Source organism: Varroa destructor, unplaced genomic scaffold (genome assembly GCF_002443255.2).
Source record: "Varroa destructor unplaced genomic scaffold, Vdes_3.0 BEIS01000007.1, whole genome shotgun sequence".
Lineage (NCBI taxonomy): Eukaryota > Metazoa > Arthropoda > Arachnida > Mesostigmata > Varroidae > Varroa > Varroa destructor.
This window is the reverse complement of record NW_019211460.1, coordinates 13,753,138-13,768,842: the sequence shown is the minus strand read 5'-3', so window position 1 is coordinate 13,768,842 and position 15,705 is coordinate 13,753,138. Positions and strand designations below refer to the sequence as shown.

At 43.3% G+C, this 15,705-nt stretch overlaps 2 protein-coding genes across 9 annotated transcripts in view; one reads left to right on the top strand and one right to left on the bottom strand.

Annotated features, from left to right (window-relative positions):
* Positions 1-10,347, top strand: part of ush (Zinc finger protein ush) — a 186,830-nt gene extending 176,483 nt beyond the window's left edge. For 5 of the 7 annotated variants that reach the window (XM_086974148.1, XM_022813465.2, XM_022813462.2 and 2 more), the window contains 5 exons: positions 1,057-1,311; positions 3,827-4,974; positions 5,135-5,221; positions 5,394-5,759; positions 5,940-10,347. In XM_086974148.1, the coding sequence (XP_086830274.1) occupies positions 1,057-1,311; positions 3,827-4,974; positions 5,135-5,221; positions 5,394-5,759; positions 5,940-7,574 (3,491 nt within the window). In that variant the 3' untranslated portion in view covers positions 7,575-10,347. The remainder of the gene's footprint in view (positions 1-1,056; positions 1,312-3,826; positions 4,975-5,134; positions 5,222-5,393; positions 5,760-5,939) is intronic. The other 2 variants (XM_022813464.2, XM_086974151.1) reach the window with 2 other exon arrangements.
* The window catches only part of LOC147754348 (uncharacterized), a 180,956-nt gene that overhangs the window by 148,599 nt on the left and 16,652 nt on the right, over positions 1-15,705 (bottom strand). For both annotated transcript variants that reach the window (XM_086974154.1, XM_086974153.1), the window contains exon 2: positions 2,093-2,208. In XM_086974154.1, coding sequence (XP_086830280.1) covers positions 2,093-2,207 — 115 coding nt within the window. In that variant the 5' untranslated portion in view covers position 2,208. The remainder of the gene's footprint in view (positions 1-2,092; positions 2,209-15,705) is intronic.

The following is a 15,705-nucleotide window of genomic DNA, read 5'->3' as shown; positions in this document are numbered from 1 at the left end:
TAGTCCGTATAAATGGCGTCTAAATCCGAAATTTTCCCTATATCTTATTTGTAAGACTGTATCCAAACAGAAAGGATATTTTTGCCCGGGATGGGAATTTCGACAGTTGTTACATGGATGAAGAGCACACTAATTTAATCCTCAGTGTTTACAAAATATGACAACAGAAAAAATAAAAGATAAAAGACTACTATTAAGGCTAATAACTGCTTGTATGGTCGTCATGCTATTTCATAGATTTGCTGGAAGAAGTTCAGTAAACCCGCCAGGGTTAGACTCCTAGTTGGAACAAGCCTTTAATGGTATACCCAAAAAAGGTGATTCTAGGAACTTTTTTCGTGAAGAAGACGACTGTATACACAAAATGAAGAAAAAAAAATGTACTTTAATATCTTACTGACAAATATTCTTTCTCAGTCCGCAAATAAATCCGAAATCGTGCATTAAGCGATGTTGGCAAAAGTTCTAGCGGAATAAAATTTCCGACTGATAGAAGGTAAAAGCTTTCATTTAGACAAACAACTAGAACTACAGTAAGGTCCAAACAGTGCAAAGAGGACTACCCGTTCAGGTTTATCTAAACCAGGAACTGACTTATTTTTTTTTGCGGAACGGTCGTTAATTTCTGTATGGACAAATCCAAAATTTTGAGTCACTTTAATTAATTTTTGAGCCACGTAAATTTAAATTCTATTAAGGATCTCTGACTTACCCCTTTAAATTATTTTGTAGGAGGTTTTGGAAGCCGCATGAAAACTAGTAGTAATGTAAACAATCAATTTCGAGTAAAAAAAAAGACAAATTTTTAATTCCGTTTCACGCTTCGCCAAGCACCGAGGTATTCAATACTGGCTAATTTTTGCTCAATTTTAAAAACGACATTTTCACCTGTTTTTCATCACGATGATCTTGTTTGTTTTCCCTATAAAAAAAATCGACTTTCTTTCGGTAGAAGCCCAAGGATGAGCGCCTGCTCGCTACGATAAACAACAAGCAAAGATTTGCCCGGATATATATAGTAGTAATGATAGATAACGTTTTTTTCGTTTGCGACAGCTGCGTTTCGATGCACAAACTGCGGCATTAGTTTCCAGAATCACCGTAATTTGGCCGCACATACAGCGTACTATTGCACTCAGCGCTTTCAAAAGGCCCACACGCCACAAGATTCAATAGTAGCTGCGACAAGCACATCTTCAACGACGACGTCGGATTCGCCTTCGCCTATTGTCGCGTCTTCCCCAAATACCAGAAGGCAGAACGGGGCAAGCGAGAAGTCCGATTGTGCCATTAAGAATTCTGTCACTGCCGGTAAGAGATGGGAGAGAACGGGGAGTATTCTTATCGACCCAATAGATATGCGTTCACGTTCATGCGTATGAGCGCCTATCTGGCCTCTCGATGGATTTCTATTTACGAATAATATTCATCTTTGTATTATTATTATCTAGATAGGTCCCGAAGGACGCTTGTGTCGCGATAGTAATAAATTGGAATCACTGAAAATGATAAAAATGCCGAACTCCATAGAATACGTCTGGATTGATGCATTTATCTAAATGTGTAGAATTAGAGCATCCGACGACAGAAATCGATGGAGTTTAATAATCTGGAACAGGAAAAAGAGCATTACTAATGGCAATGAAAAACATAATTCTAGTTGGTAGGCGGCTGTAGGCATGTTTTGCAGGCGAACTTTCGCAAGCAGTACTATCATATCGTAATAGCAGACGATTTCTAAGTTATGCTGAGTACGCTCTCACGTGCCACTTTCTCTTTAATCAAAAACGAAGTGAAAGTACTATTTGAACTATGTGCATCCATGTTCATCATGAGAGTTGCGTTGCTTTTTCCATTGTTGCCAGTGACAACTTTCACTAACACCATTACGGCACTCATATCGCTCACAACAGAACAATCTCTTTTCGGGGTATAATAGTGAGATTGATAATCACAATCTGATTGATAGTGTTTTCTAATAGCTATAATAGTAACAAACTTCCCTTGCTGGTTCTATCCGGTACGAATAAAATAGCTTGACGTTAAGCGACCCTTGTTCGGGTGACAGGTTGCCGTTTTTAGGTGCTTTTACCTGCAATGCAGACGAGTGTAGAAGCGGCAGTGGCAGTGGGGGCCATGTTAGCAGTAACAGTGTCGTAAGAGCCAGTCCGCTCCTGTCGAGACGCGGGACAGACGAAACGAGTCATCCTATGGAAAGCAGACACATTATATCGCTTATTTATCACTCATTGTTCGCATCGTATCACCTAACCATCTAAACAACGAACAGCGTGACAAACTGTTACGGCATAGTGGGCAAAGTGCGCTTAGCAGCAAGGCCTCTATTCGGCGGCCTCTCTTGATACGTCTTGGAGCGGTGATATCATTATTGAAACTACTACAATGTCCCTAAATCGACCTCCCCTTTCTCACTCCCGCTTTGAACCAATATTCAACTTCTATTTTTGACCATGGTGGCGCTGGTGATGCGTAAATGCTTTAGACACGGAGATATGGGCAGTGGTCTTTATCCTTGTAGTTTTACTGTGGTTAGTCGAAATTTGTTCCTTCTCTCGTTCCTGTTTCGGGCAAGCGACGAGCATTGTATGTTTATTTATAGTTAATGCGATCATTCATTAACATGGGAGCTAACAGGTCTTCGTAGCAGGAATTTACAGACTCATTATTTCGTTTACTGAAACGTTATGGCGTTAATTGATGAAAATTTCCATTGTTTTTTAACAAAATCAAACGAGACGCATTATTTCAAATCTGTTGTGAGTTCTGTTAAATTGAATACACTATAACTTACGGTATTTCGATGTATAGCTTTCGATTACTCCAAGTAATCGGAAAAACTTTTCAGGCCAACAACCGTGGTTACGAAATTTGTCTGCGATCCGTAATATATGGTTAAGTTAGCTATGTGTGCCTGTCCATGATCTCATGACTCAGAACGGCAATTTTGAGTGGCACAAGCACTGTCATACTAGAACCATCAGCATGCAAACAAACAAGACCCAATTTCATCATCACAAGCAGCAATATCTCCGTGCAATTTTTACGATTTCCTGATTTTTCTTTCTCCGTATTTATTGTACTTTTCCTTCTAGTAGTTGTTTCCTTAGTGCTGCTCTAATTCTTTATGCTGGTCCTGCTTTTTGTTGCTGCTTACTTCAATTGTTGGCTTCTAGCAGGTTCTCTTGCTTCACAGAACACGATAACGTCGAGAGCCAATCTCTCTCGTTCTGCGTTCGTGTGATTATCCCGGCAGATAACATCCGTCCAGTGCCTCAGTTAGCTGTGATGAGTCGATAGGAACAAGCATCGTACCCAACTAGATTAGATCGACATCTCCATTTCTTTAGCTTACAATCAATGTATTTGCTGGTTTGCTTTGTTCCTGAATCCATGCACTGAGTGAGATGCTGTAGGTCGTCATCATCGGAAAGTCGGAAGCGGTGACGAATGTTTGACTGTTCGCCTAACCATTTGCGCAGAAACAGATAGTTGTTTTCATTATCGATTGGCATGCGACCAAAAGTACTTCTTGGCGGGCTTTTTTGATTAGCGGTGTCAAGGAAGAAGTCGGGGAATGAAGTTCCCGGCAAATATGGATATCGACTATGAGCAGTTATTCACCCGAAGGACACAGCCTACGGCTGTACTGTAACCGATAAAATATATCTATTTAGCAGCAGAGAAGACATCTAATTTATTATTATTATTATTATCTCGAGTAGTGATTGAAAACAATTCATCAGCCATCACTAGTACTGCTACTCTTAACCTATCGTAATATACATTGTTTGCTATGTTGTTTTAGTCGACCGAAAATTATCTATTTCGTCCTCTCTTGGGGTAGTGTCATCGGTGAGCCCTCCATTATCGACCGAGATGATCGTCTCGTGTCCGGAAAGTCCCGCACTAGCTCACACTGCTATTGGCGGTAATAGCCAAAAGCGTTCGTTAAGTCCCGATTCATCAGGAGCCGATGAGAGGCCGGTGTCTAAAAGCCCTCGTCTGAGCACCGGTTCGGCTGGCTGCGCCGAGCGGGTCTTCGCCTGCCCCCATTGCACGTACACGACCGATCGGAAGGGCAGCCTGACGCGACATCTCCGAGTTCACGTTCTCTCACCGGAAGACGCTGTTGCCCCGCCTATAGCGACGCCCGCCGCTGCACGCTATTGCGCCGATTGCGACATACAGTTTTCGTCGTTCAAAACGTACACCGTTCACAAGCAGTTCTACTGTAATACTCGTGCTGTGCAGAAGCAGCAGCAGCAGCAGCAGCAACAACACCAGCAACAGCAGCAGACGTCAGCGGTTGGTGTGGGCAGCGTCCCTTCGCCGGGACTGAGTGCGAGTACGTCTCCAGCAGGTGTCCCGACTGGGTTACCGTCGGCACCTGTTACGGTGGGAAGCGGCGGCCCGGTTCTTCCGCAGGCACTTTGCGCTAGTGCCAGCAGCGGCTCCAAAACACCCGTGGGGGCTCTCCCTTCTGCATCTGCTATGAGCGCAGTAAATGTTCTCGGTGCAGGTGCGCCGATGGTTGGGGCATCGCAGCTGGCGAACCAGCCATTATTCGCTGCTATTTCAACAAATCCTTTAGTCTTAGTTCCGTGCGCTTTTGTGCCCGGCTCCGGTCTGGTGCCCGTGCAGGCCGGGACGACGGAGTGTGCGCCGATTCTGTCGCCAGGTGGCGCTTCAGGAGGTACACTCTCGCCTCGTCCTGCGTCCGCCCGTGACGCCGAAGAAATCGCCAGTGAAAGCATCTTGCCAGACCGAGCAACGACAACGACCCCACGTGACAGTGATCAGGAGTCGGTGGCCACAGCGACGTCGTCTTCCGCTGATCTCAAGGATGCGTTGGGAGGAGTAGCTAGTAGGAAAGGCGGGGAGGTTGCCAGCGCCACGGCGCCTCTTGATCTGTCAACAACCCCCAAAAAGGAAAACTCTAGAGACGACACAAATGTAAGTACGAGCTGTGACTGTATTCGCTTTAAACCTCTGTTATATAGACCTCAGTTAGACGTAGTTCTCGAAATTAAAGTTTTAAGGAGGCTAAAAATATAATGACAGAACGGCAGATTGGTAAATGGATGCACTTAATTTTTATTTATCATTCAAACAGACCCTGGGTAGCAAGCGAGGCACTCCAGTCAGCCAGGATATTGATCTCGCTGCAGATCTATCAAACAGCTCCGCCAACTTAAAGCAGGTAGTATCTAAGGATATTTAGCTTTTTTTTCGACTACTTTAAAAAGTATATGTTGTTTCTAGTTCTATTAGTGTTCACGAAATGTTTGCGGTCCTGAGCTCTCCCTCTGGGAGTACACTAACTGATCTTCCTTGTTTATTGTCTACTCGGGCCTTGGCTGCTCCTGCAACAGGCGTTGATACGTTGTAGTGAATGCGGCATCTCGTTTCATAAACCTGAAAGCCTAGCTGCTCACAGAAAGCACTATTGTGTGGGTAGGCCTCACGTGAAGGCTCGCAACCGCAAGTGCTCTGAAGTTGTACCAGAAGAGGTTGCTAGGCCATCGGCTCGCGAGTGCGGGACTGCGCCTGTGTTACAAACGGCACAGGCAGTGACCCAACAGCAGGCTGTAGTTTTATCAAGCGGACAGCGAAGTCCTTCGCCGCAGACAGCTTCATCCGGCGAAGGACGACTTTCCGCCAGTTCCACACCGGCGACGACGGCAACACCTTGTGCTCCTGGAACGCCTCAGACACAGGGACAACCTTCTTCAATTCTCGTAGGCTCAACTTTTTCTCATTCATGGATATGCAGAATATGTAGCAGAACAGTAGAGGTAAAAATATAATTGTAAGCGCAATTTTCTTTATGTTGTATTGTAATCCAAGTCCCAACTCACCTACGTTTTAAATAAATTCCCGATTTCCAATACAATTTTTTCCCAATTTTTTTTTTACAGACGTCTGCTCCAGCAACTGCTCCTCAGCCGGTGTTTCAGTTCTACTGTATAGCATGCGGTATCAAGTTCACCAGCCTGAACAACCTTCAGGCTCATCAGACGTACTATTGTCCTAAGCGTGAGCTCCTGCAGGCCAACTCGGTACGGGTTGGGGTTCTCTCACGTCCGGTAGCCGAACTTGAGTGTCCCCGCTGTCGTTTGGCGTTTCCCGGAGAGGAGCCCCTCCGCTCGCACGCCTGCAGCGCACGCAAGTGCCCCTACTGCGACGTCTATTGCGCGTCACATTCGGCAGCTCAGCGCCACCTGGCAACACATGCCGGCATTAAAGCGTTCAAGTGTACCTTATGCGGCTACAAAGGCCATACGTTACGTGGGATGCGGACCCATGTTCGAGTACACGTTGACAAAGGAGCGCTGGTCCATGAGGAGAAGTTCATTGTTTGCGTCGGTGAGAACGGTGAGCCCATCCCGCCGCCACCTTCCGGCGCTAACATTGTCCACTTCCTTGCTGCCAAAAGCCCGGCGCTGGACAGCAGCGGCGACAGTACGATGAAAGGTGAGCGCTCGGAGCGTAGCGGCTCGATTAGTAAGGTCGAACGGGAAGATCAGGCGTCACGCGATGCGCGCGAAGATGCGGTTGCCGCGGCCACCGCTGCAGTTTCGGCTTCGGCGACGCTTGTAAATGCTCTGACACTAGGCCCGGTAGCATCAATCACGGGCCCCGTCGTTGGTTTAGGCAGTAGCACGAGTTCGGGTAGCAGCCGACCGTCTTCAGCGGAAAGTCGCGAACCAGCAGGCGGCGGCAGCAGCAGGACGGCGGAGAATAGGGAAGCTCGGCAGGGCGGGCCCGGCTCACCGTCGCCAAGAGACTCGGTTCGGACAGAGGTGGCCAATAAGGAGGCCTTGTCGTCGTCTGCTGGATGTCAGCCTGTCAGCCAGAGCAGTGGTCCGGATTCACCAGCCAAGCCTGAAATGCATCACTGGTGCAACTTCTGCGGCTATTCATCGAGCTACAAAGGAAACGTTGTTCGTCACATTAAGCTTATTCATCGCGACGTGCTAGCCAATGGGCTTGCTCCCGGCCAAATGGGATCGGTTGCTGGTCAGCCAGCGTCTGTGTCAAGTCTGCCTTCAGCTGTACTGGCAACCAACTTTTCAGGACTTCCAGCACAAGCTGCGTTGGCGGCCGCTGCTGCCGCCCAGCTTTCAGCTGCTCAACTCTCGGCAATGAACGAACTGTTGTCATTGCGCAACAACAACGAACTGGTTAAACGTCTTCGGTCGACCGATAGCGACGACGAAAACGCCTCAGCATCGAACGGCGATAGTGGCCTGAAGGAGTCGACAAGCCGGGTCGATAGTCCAGTGGTCACTTTAGAAGCCAGCGCCTCCTGCATTAGAGCGAGAGAAAAAACGTCACCCGTTATTGACTCTGGCGAAGCGGGAAATAGCGATCGACGCTGCGATGAGTGCGACATATCATTCAATTACGCCTCATCGTACTTAGCCCACAAAAAATTCTATTGTAAAGCGGCTTCCTCCGACAATGTTGATTCGCCCTCTGGCGATGCATCCCGCTCGGAGACTCCGGTTGCGCAAGGTCCATCCGCTCCGTGTCAGACCGCTTCGGTTTAGAGATTAGGCGACGGAAATGACAAATATGAAATTGATCAGATCAACTAGAAACATCGACTGTTTTGCTTTGAGACACTTTCGACAGACACAAACGGACAGATAGTCATAACATTATAGTATGTTGATTCTACAAAGACATTAGGAACGACAACAGTATGAGTAGTCGACCTCTTTTCTGCCTCGCTGTTCTGTATTACAAAGTGTGTAAAACATAGCGGGCGCGGCCAACGACAACGCTCGCAGGCCGGCTCAATTTTCATTCAACCAGCAGTTGCATTTGCGGAAAGGAAAGGCAGCTCCTTCAAAACGCATCCATGCTTAAGCGATCAACTACCACGTAGGTGTTAGGCATCATCAAACACATCCCGCCTTCCCTCGTCCCCTTTTTGCTCCAAAACGTGTACAAAAAGAAATAAGTGGATAAGTCTACACAATCTCCAGCCACCCCCACCCGTGTAAATAATTCATTCCTGTCATGTAAGCCCGCAAACATCTAGCACATGGGTATACACATAAAACGCATCTAGGAAGTCATGCTTCGTACGACGCGCAGTCATGAGAGTGACAAAACAACAACTGTGTATAACTTCACGCTCTACAACCTCAAATCTAAAGCAGCCAACGAAGCATCAATGTCAGTCATTTTGCTTTGCTCTGCCTGGCTACACAACCGAAAAACGAAGGTGCAAAGACTGAAATCAGTGGGCGCCCGCGCGAAGTGGCTACAAATGGAGCGAAGGAAAGAAATTATTATATATAGGTAGTTGTATGAGAGATGAAGTGCAATCGAATCAAGTTGTTTATGTTTTATTTATATGTCGCCAATATAAACACAATAGCTACATGCATTAATTAGTTGGAGGTAGTTTTTTCTGATTATTAGGGCAACCGCTTAGAGGGTGACGGGGCTAATTATCAATCGTCAGGCAAAAAACAGAAGCCGACAACGAGAAATCTAGCCCCCCTGTTTCTTGCTTATCCTACGAATTTTTCCTGTACATTTCAGTAGTCACAGTACATAATTATAAATACGATTACCTATATTTACATCTGTATATACATCTATCATATATATACATATACACACGCTGACAGACATGAGAGGAGATACATGAATGCGTAAACAGAAAGAGACATTGGGAAGCGAAGCGTTCCGCCTGCCATCGTCAACTTGTTTGTTTTTGTGAGCGTTGTTTTTAGTTGGTTCGGTTATTGTAAATGGTGTTCGTTTATTCAATAGTGTTTTCTTGAATTCTGATTCTGCAACCAGATTAGCATAAATAAAAGCAGACTGTTATCGAATAAAGATTGTCAACCCTGCATTTTTCGAGCGGCTGCCAGCATGACACATTGTGTCTGATCGGCGATGCTGTACAGAAACGTATTACTGCTTGAGCACCGTTAGTTAGACCGCTCATACCGTACTTTCAAAGAACACTACCCTGACAATGTGTGTGATATTATTTATTACGTTACCACTTGAACATTTTTCGTCGTGTTTATCCAACACACAGCAGTCGACTGCAATTTTAGGTTGCCCGCCCGCCGTGTCGTTGAAGCAGTCTTCTCCAGGGTAAGGAGCCTCTATCCCGACAAGCGTTATTACCTCTTTGAGCGCCGCCCACTTTTGCCTCAGTTTCGGCCTTCGACAGCGCCTTCTCCACTAACCGCTAGGTCACTGCAATTTTCAACCTGTCTGCCTGCCTGCCTGCCAACTCTACATGTATCGAATGGTCAACGTTTTACCTTGTCGTTAGCGGATAATTCATTGTCGTAATGGCGACCCGCCTCTAGCTACTAGCTGCACTCCTCGACAGCGAAGCTGACCATTTTTCACTATAGACAGATAAACAAACGAAGTACTAGCATTCTTAATCACTAACTATATACGACGAAGAAATGGCGGTGTTAAAGTGGCCAATGAATTATAACAAATATGATGATGTTGATAGAGTTAAGCGACAGAGTACTAAGTGGGCATCCGTGCATGGGTACACTCATCGTTTAGTATCGATTAGACACGAGTATGGCTGTTCTTATTATTTCCGTGATCGAAGTCTGCGGCTGGTGCCCACACACTGATGCTACATAGCCATAGTGATACGATTATATAACATTGTCATTGTATTTAACTATACGAGAGGTCGCGTCTGCATAGCATTGCAACATAGTGCGAACTACACAAGTGACGAGAAGTACATCGCCATATTAATGGCGGCATTGAAAACAGGCGAAACGGAAAGGGCAAGGTAAAGCGAGAAAGGGGCAGATCGACGATGTAGAAACGTGAAGGCTAACACAATGACAAATGAGTGAACAATTTCTATAGTCTATGGAGCTATTAGTGAATGGACGTAATGCGGCGTTACGCCTACAAATGAGATCTCGCAAAACCTGCAATAATTTAATGGTCACTCAACTCAAGCGGAAAGCAAATGATGAAGACGCAAAAAATAGAGTAAAAACCAAAATATTAATGAATCTAGTCGATGCCAAACGGTCGTGTCTATAAATATCCACGATGCAAATGGGGATATTCAGTGCAAACAGAAAGACATGCCCAGATGACATAAGGAACGCGATCGTGTTGGATATTATTAATTATACTGAACAATATAGTTTAGCGTATGTACCACGATGTTCAATGAAAAATGGTAGCGAAGTGCGGACCGATGACAATGTCATATACAACAGGTACGATACGACGATTAAAGAGCTATCTATAGTAATATAAGTACGACGAGTGCAACAAATAAATTGTGTCATAATTCAATATTGAGTGTTCACTGAAAGTATCATAGTTCGTGTACTAGAGATGGATAGTGACATTTTTACCATTAGCCAGGATAGCAATTGAATGATAAGGTCGTCAAGCGCCTGGACATCTTCTCTAGCCACTTTTAGACGCTTACTTCCATGGACGCGAGTCCATGTGCTCCGAGAAACATTCTCAGTATTGTATTTAGGCTATTTAGGGAGCCGGAGTTGAGCCAGTAAAGGCCAAGTGGCAGAATACGAAAACGACACAACGCGAACGTTTACTTGATTGAAATGCACAGGTACCTTATATATAGTGCTTGAAAATTTGTATTAATTGACACCTACCATCCGAGCAATTGAAGGTTCATGGACTCGTGCAAGCCTTAATGTCCTAAAATGTGCCAATAAAATAAGCGAAAAACAAGTAAAACTGTGTAGGGCGCTCGCAAAATCAACTGCGTTCTTTCCCTAATAGGCCATATTGATGATTGCTTCTAGATTATTATGCTAGCCCCCCCCCCCCCCCCCCGTATGGTGTAATGGCCAGGTGTACTGGTAGAGGCACACAAGGTAGTTTAAGGTCGAAGCTAAGTATAAACGTACCTTGTTTTGTGCTAGGGGTGTGCTAATTTCAAGACAAGAGCGGGTTTATGTAAAAGTTAAACTTCACAAGTTTAACTACAATACGAATTATAACTTATCTAAAATTTAATGATATTACTCTGGTCCATTCATTGTAATGTTATACGAATACTGTTGTCAGGGTATGGCGCGGGTCATGGTACATTGGGCTAAATCAAATATCTCAACAAAGTCCAAATGGCAATTTAATTCGTTTTTCCATATTATCTACACTGCTTACTTTATGCTTTATATGGCCCAAAAACTTCAAATTTTTTTTTATCAGTATATTGAAATCTTAACTAAATGAATAAAAAAGCTACGTTACCAGCTAAGTGTATCGGCATACAACTCGCTGGTTACAGAAATAGTCTAGTTTTCTATAAATTTAGTGAGCTTACGTAACCAATTCCGGGGGATCTGTGAAATTTTGATGAACGAAAATTTTATGGAATCCATTTGTTTAAATGACTTACTAGATGTAACAAGCAGCAGCTAATATCTATATATATATATATAATAAATGCCACACCCAAAGTATCAGCTGTTAATATGCCACCTTCCGTATGACCCGAAGTGCACATCAACTCAACAATGCTATATGACAGAACACGAATAAGCACATTATAATTTCTGTTATTTTATGTATACCCACAGACCGTTCAGAGCAGAATTTTCTGTTAAACTGTCTTCTTTGCATCGAAACTTGCTTCCATCCATGAAGTTGAAGTTATTGACATATGCTAATTATATATCATATGTGTGAAATAAACAACCAACCATCGTAAGACTGCAACAGTAACATTTTCAAATCCCAACAATTTATATATATATAAACAGAACCAACAGAAAATATTACTCGGACACACAAGTCGAAAGCATAGGACCATTGTCAGACAGAAGACTGCACAGAAGAGAAGGTGCTACTACCTAGATGAGAATACTTTTGGTTAATTTTAATTGTGAAGACAAATAATCTTTCATCAAACTGATGCCAGTTCCTGCGGGGACTACTATAGCACTGTGAATGATTTAACATACCAGTCTGGGTAAATAGTTTTCTACACCACCGGTATTCGATGGAACGACCGCGTCAGCTCAATACAGGATGATATAATTGTTTGATGATCGAAAATGGCTAGAGACAAGCCAGTGTCCTAGCGTACAAATCACTGAACAGAGTCGCTTGTTATTCATCGATTTTGTGCCAGACGTACATCTTTAAACAGAGAGTGTTTTTCATTCGTATTATGTGTGCTTAAAAAGCTTCACCATCACGCGAAAGTGTCTATGCTTATGAAAGAGCCTACGAAACTCTGAATTGTGGCTTTTACGGATTTTCGTTGCTCTTGATTCAGACAAAAATCTGGGTTTGATAATAATAAACCAGAGCAAGATTGAGCACAGCAACATCCAGTTCTGCTACTGCAATCCAACGATCCTTCAAGCTGACTGTAGTAGCACATCTTGGTGCACCAAAGCAACTAAAGCCCAAATGGTTCTCTGTATTATCTAGCTAACACCCGGGAACTTTCAAAATGAACTACCCTAACACGTGCGTCGCTATGAGTGGGTACATATAGAAAAAAAGAGCAATGGATCGACTTCCCAACTCATATGTTAATTTTTGGTGTGCTTGTACGGGATTAATATGGTCGCAACAACCGGACCAGACCCTTATTTTCCCCAAAGAAAATAAGCCTTGATGAAGAGCAAGACAAGGTTTGACGACCTCGTATAATATCGTTCGATGGGTGAGACTTCGATAATCTGGGACCATCGCGTCATGAATTCGGGTACAGTAAAAGTAGTAGAGATGGGTAACAAATCAATAAAGGTGCATAGTTATGAAAAATAATGGCCGTTGAGAAGTAAGGAAACCAGTGGTGTCTTTTAGCTTTCAGCTGTTTATCTACTTCGACGTACCATTCGACAACACTATCCCTTTCCTCTGTAAAGCCGACTTCAATTCGCTGTGTAAAAAACAGAAGTTCTCTTTCGAGTTCAAGCCCCGAAGTGGGTGTCTAAATATGAAGAAGACGCACTTTACTTACTTTCGTTAAGTTTAAAAATGTATCTTCAACATAGAGAATGCTATTCATCCTCGACCGGTCGTCCAGGGTCGATACGAATTTCGCGCGCAAACAATTCGTTAACTGGTCGAAAAGGAAAGTTGTGCAGCTGCATCTAACTACAGTCGGGCAGCCTAAATGTATGAGACTTTATCGCGGACCAGGACCCGCCTCATAAACTAAGTAAACACGGATTTATCGTTTCTCAATATCGCAAAAAGAAAAATTTCGCTAATCTTTTACAGAGTGATGTTGCTATATTTCTGTTACCCGTGGTTCATAACAGTTAAGTGTTAATACGTGCTAGCAAGTCTGCTAAATATCTGTCAGACTCTTTTTACAGGAGACAAGAGTGGCATTTGGAGCCACGATTGTATGTATATATAGCTCTATCATCACCTCGTAAAAGGGAACACGTTTAAATCAGTTTTCTTCATTGTTGCAATACCATTGAAACATCTGAGACCATCAAAAAAGAAACAAAAAAAAAAAATGTAGTGACCATAAAAACCTTATAAGCATTTGAATTGGGTTTCTGTTTAGCCGGTAACGCTCAATAGCGAATAAGTCATATACAATATGTAGTTTGTATATTTCGTTTACCTATATTTTCGTTCTGCTGATTTCGTCGTTAGTTAGAATTAACCCAATGTATAGGTAGTAATGTACAAGAAAAGAGCAAACGAGCTAAAAAAAAAAATAATATATGACACTTTGCTGTTAAGGGCTACGATAGGATCAATAATAAATTTTTTTTTCAATTTCAATGATGGTTGAAAGAGACCTGAGGCTCGTAAAGGCGCCCTGCGTGAATAAGGAAAGATAATTAATATTTCTTTAACATAAGCTAGCTATACTTTGACGCATTGCTCTTACCAATACAGTTTAGCAGACTTGACAAAGTATTATGAATGGCAATTGAAGCCTATCGTCATGGTAGAACTTTCAAGATATCCCTACTTGCCTTCATATATCACTACATAACATGGCGGCTAAGGGGAGATTTTTCAGTTATTGATTATGATTATCTTGACAACGCAAAATTCTATATCGTGCTATAGCAGTTCAGCGTATTGTACGATACATGTCAATATGGACAATTATAAAGTACAATATGATTGGCTGGCAACGACACCATGGTGTATATCGATGTCTTGCAGGCGATTTTGTCTCGAAAACAGAAGCACTATGCGAGAGGTTTTAGGCATACCCATTAGTATATAGATATCAAGTCTGCGGGCGTTGCCGCATAAAGTTTTGTCTACCGTAAAAGCAGACCTGATGACACTGAGCAACCCGTCCGAGGAACGCCTATACCAGAAGCCTGTCGTATTTCGGCATCTCGTAATCAATTTTCTCCAAAAAACAACTTCACGCGCTCTCTCCTTCATGATCTCGATCTCGACCCCGACGCTACGTTATGCGTCAGCTTCGTGTTGCCATTGCATAACTGACTGCTGTGCTTACCTTTATCGACAACAGTACGCTCAGCTGGTGCTGAGCGTACTGTTGTCGTTACCTGCGTTACCTGCCCACATCTATTAGCCCATTTAGCTTGAGTAATTATTGCTTAACACAGTTCCGTGGATGGCAAATAATGTCAAGCCATTGTTGTTGTTGACCCTAGCTGTAATGCTCAGGATCTGCTTAAACAATGGGCACTAGCTTTTGTTTGCATCGCATCCAGGGGTTCATTCATGAAGTCTTGTGGGGTCGCTCTGGGCATCATGAATGTAATCTTGAAAAGCATTCTCCCCTACGGAACTCCCTCACTCGGTAATTCCTTATGTACTTTACCATATATCATATATTAGCCCTGGCAACTAAGATATGGTATTATAAGCCTGTATATATTTCCATTTTCGGAAACTGCCACCACGTTCTACCAGAGCTGCTCTTACAGTTAAACGGGTTAGAGGATTGCGTGACTCTTCCTTGTGAGATGTAAGAGAAAAAACTATTAAGTTATATATACTTCGCTTTATATTAGCTTCATCAAGGCGGTTTGTGGGATCTATAACATAATTTTCTAAAGAACGAAATTGGCTATGGTACAAATGTTTTAGGCTTGAGAAGCGTTCCTTGCAGAACTTTGGCTTTTGAAGCTGTGGTAATCATTTCATTTATTTATCGAACATAAACAGCCCATTTCGAATAAATATGTTTGCCGTTACTATCGTATGCGATGTTTCGCAAGATAAATAACGATAATCAAATTAGAATTGAGTATAAGCTAGGTTTCCAAGATTCGCAATCATTGAATGCTCACCAATGCAGCCGGATATCGAAAATGTTCGATTCAAGCGATAGCTGGCGTCATAACATGAGGCAATAATGTTATTACACTCTTATAATGGGGGCTTGTCCTATATTTTTTTAGCTACGCACGGTCGGTATAGTCGCGTTAGCAGTTTTGTCCTCTGTGTCTGTTTGTTTGGTCTGTTTAAATGGTTAACGAATATATCTATGTATATTTATAGGTGTCAAGAGTCATTCTTTAAACGAGACTTGCTCAACAACAGGAAGCTGTAAGTTTGTTAATAATAATAATAATATTAATTGATTCCGGGCTTATACAATAACCAAAGCGTGGTCTTATGCGGTAGGTCTAAAAAAAAAAACTAAAACAACATGGTAAACGGCTGGCAAAAGAAACTTAATTCTGGGTTCCGCACTTC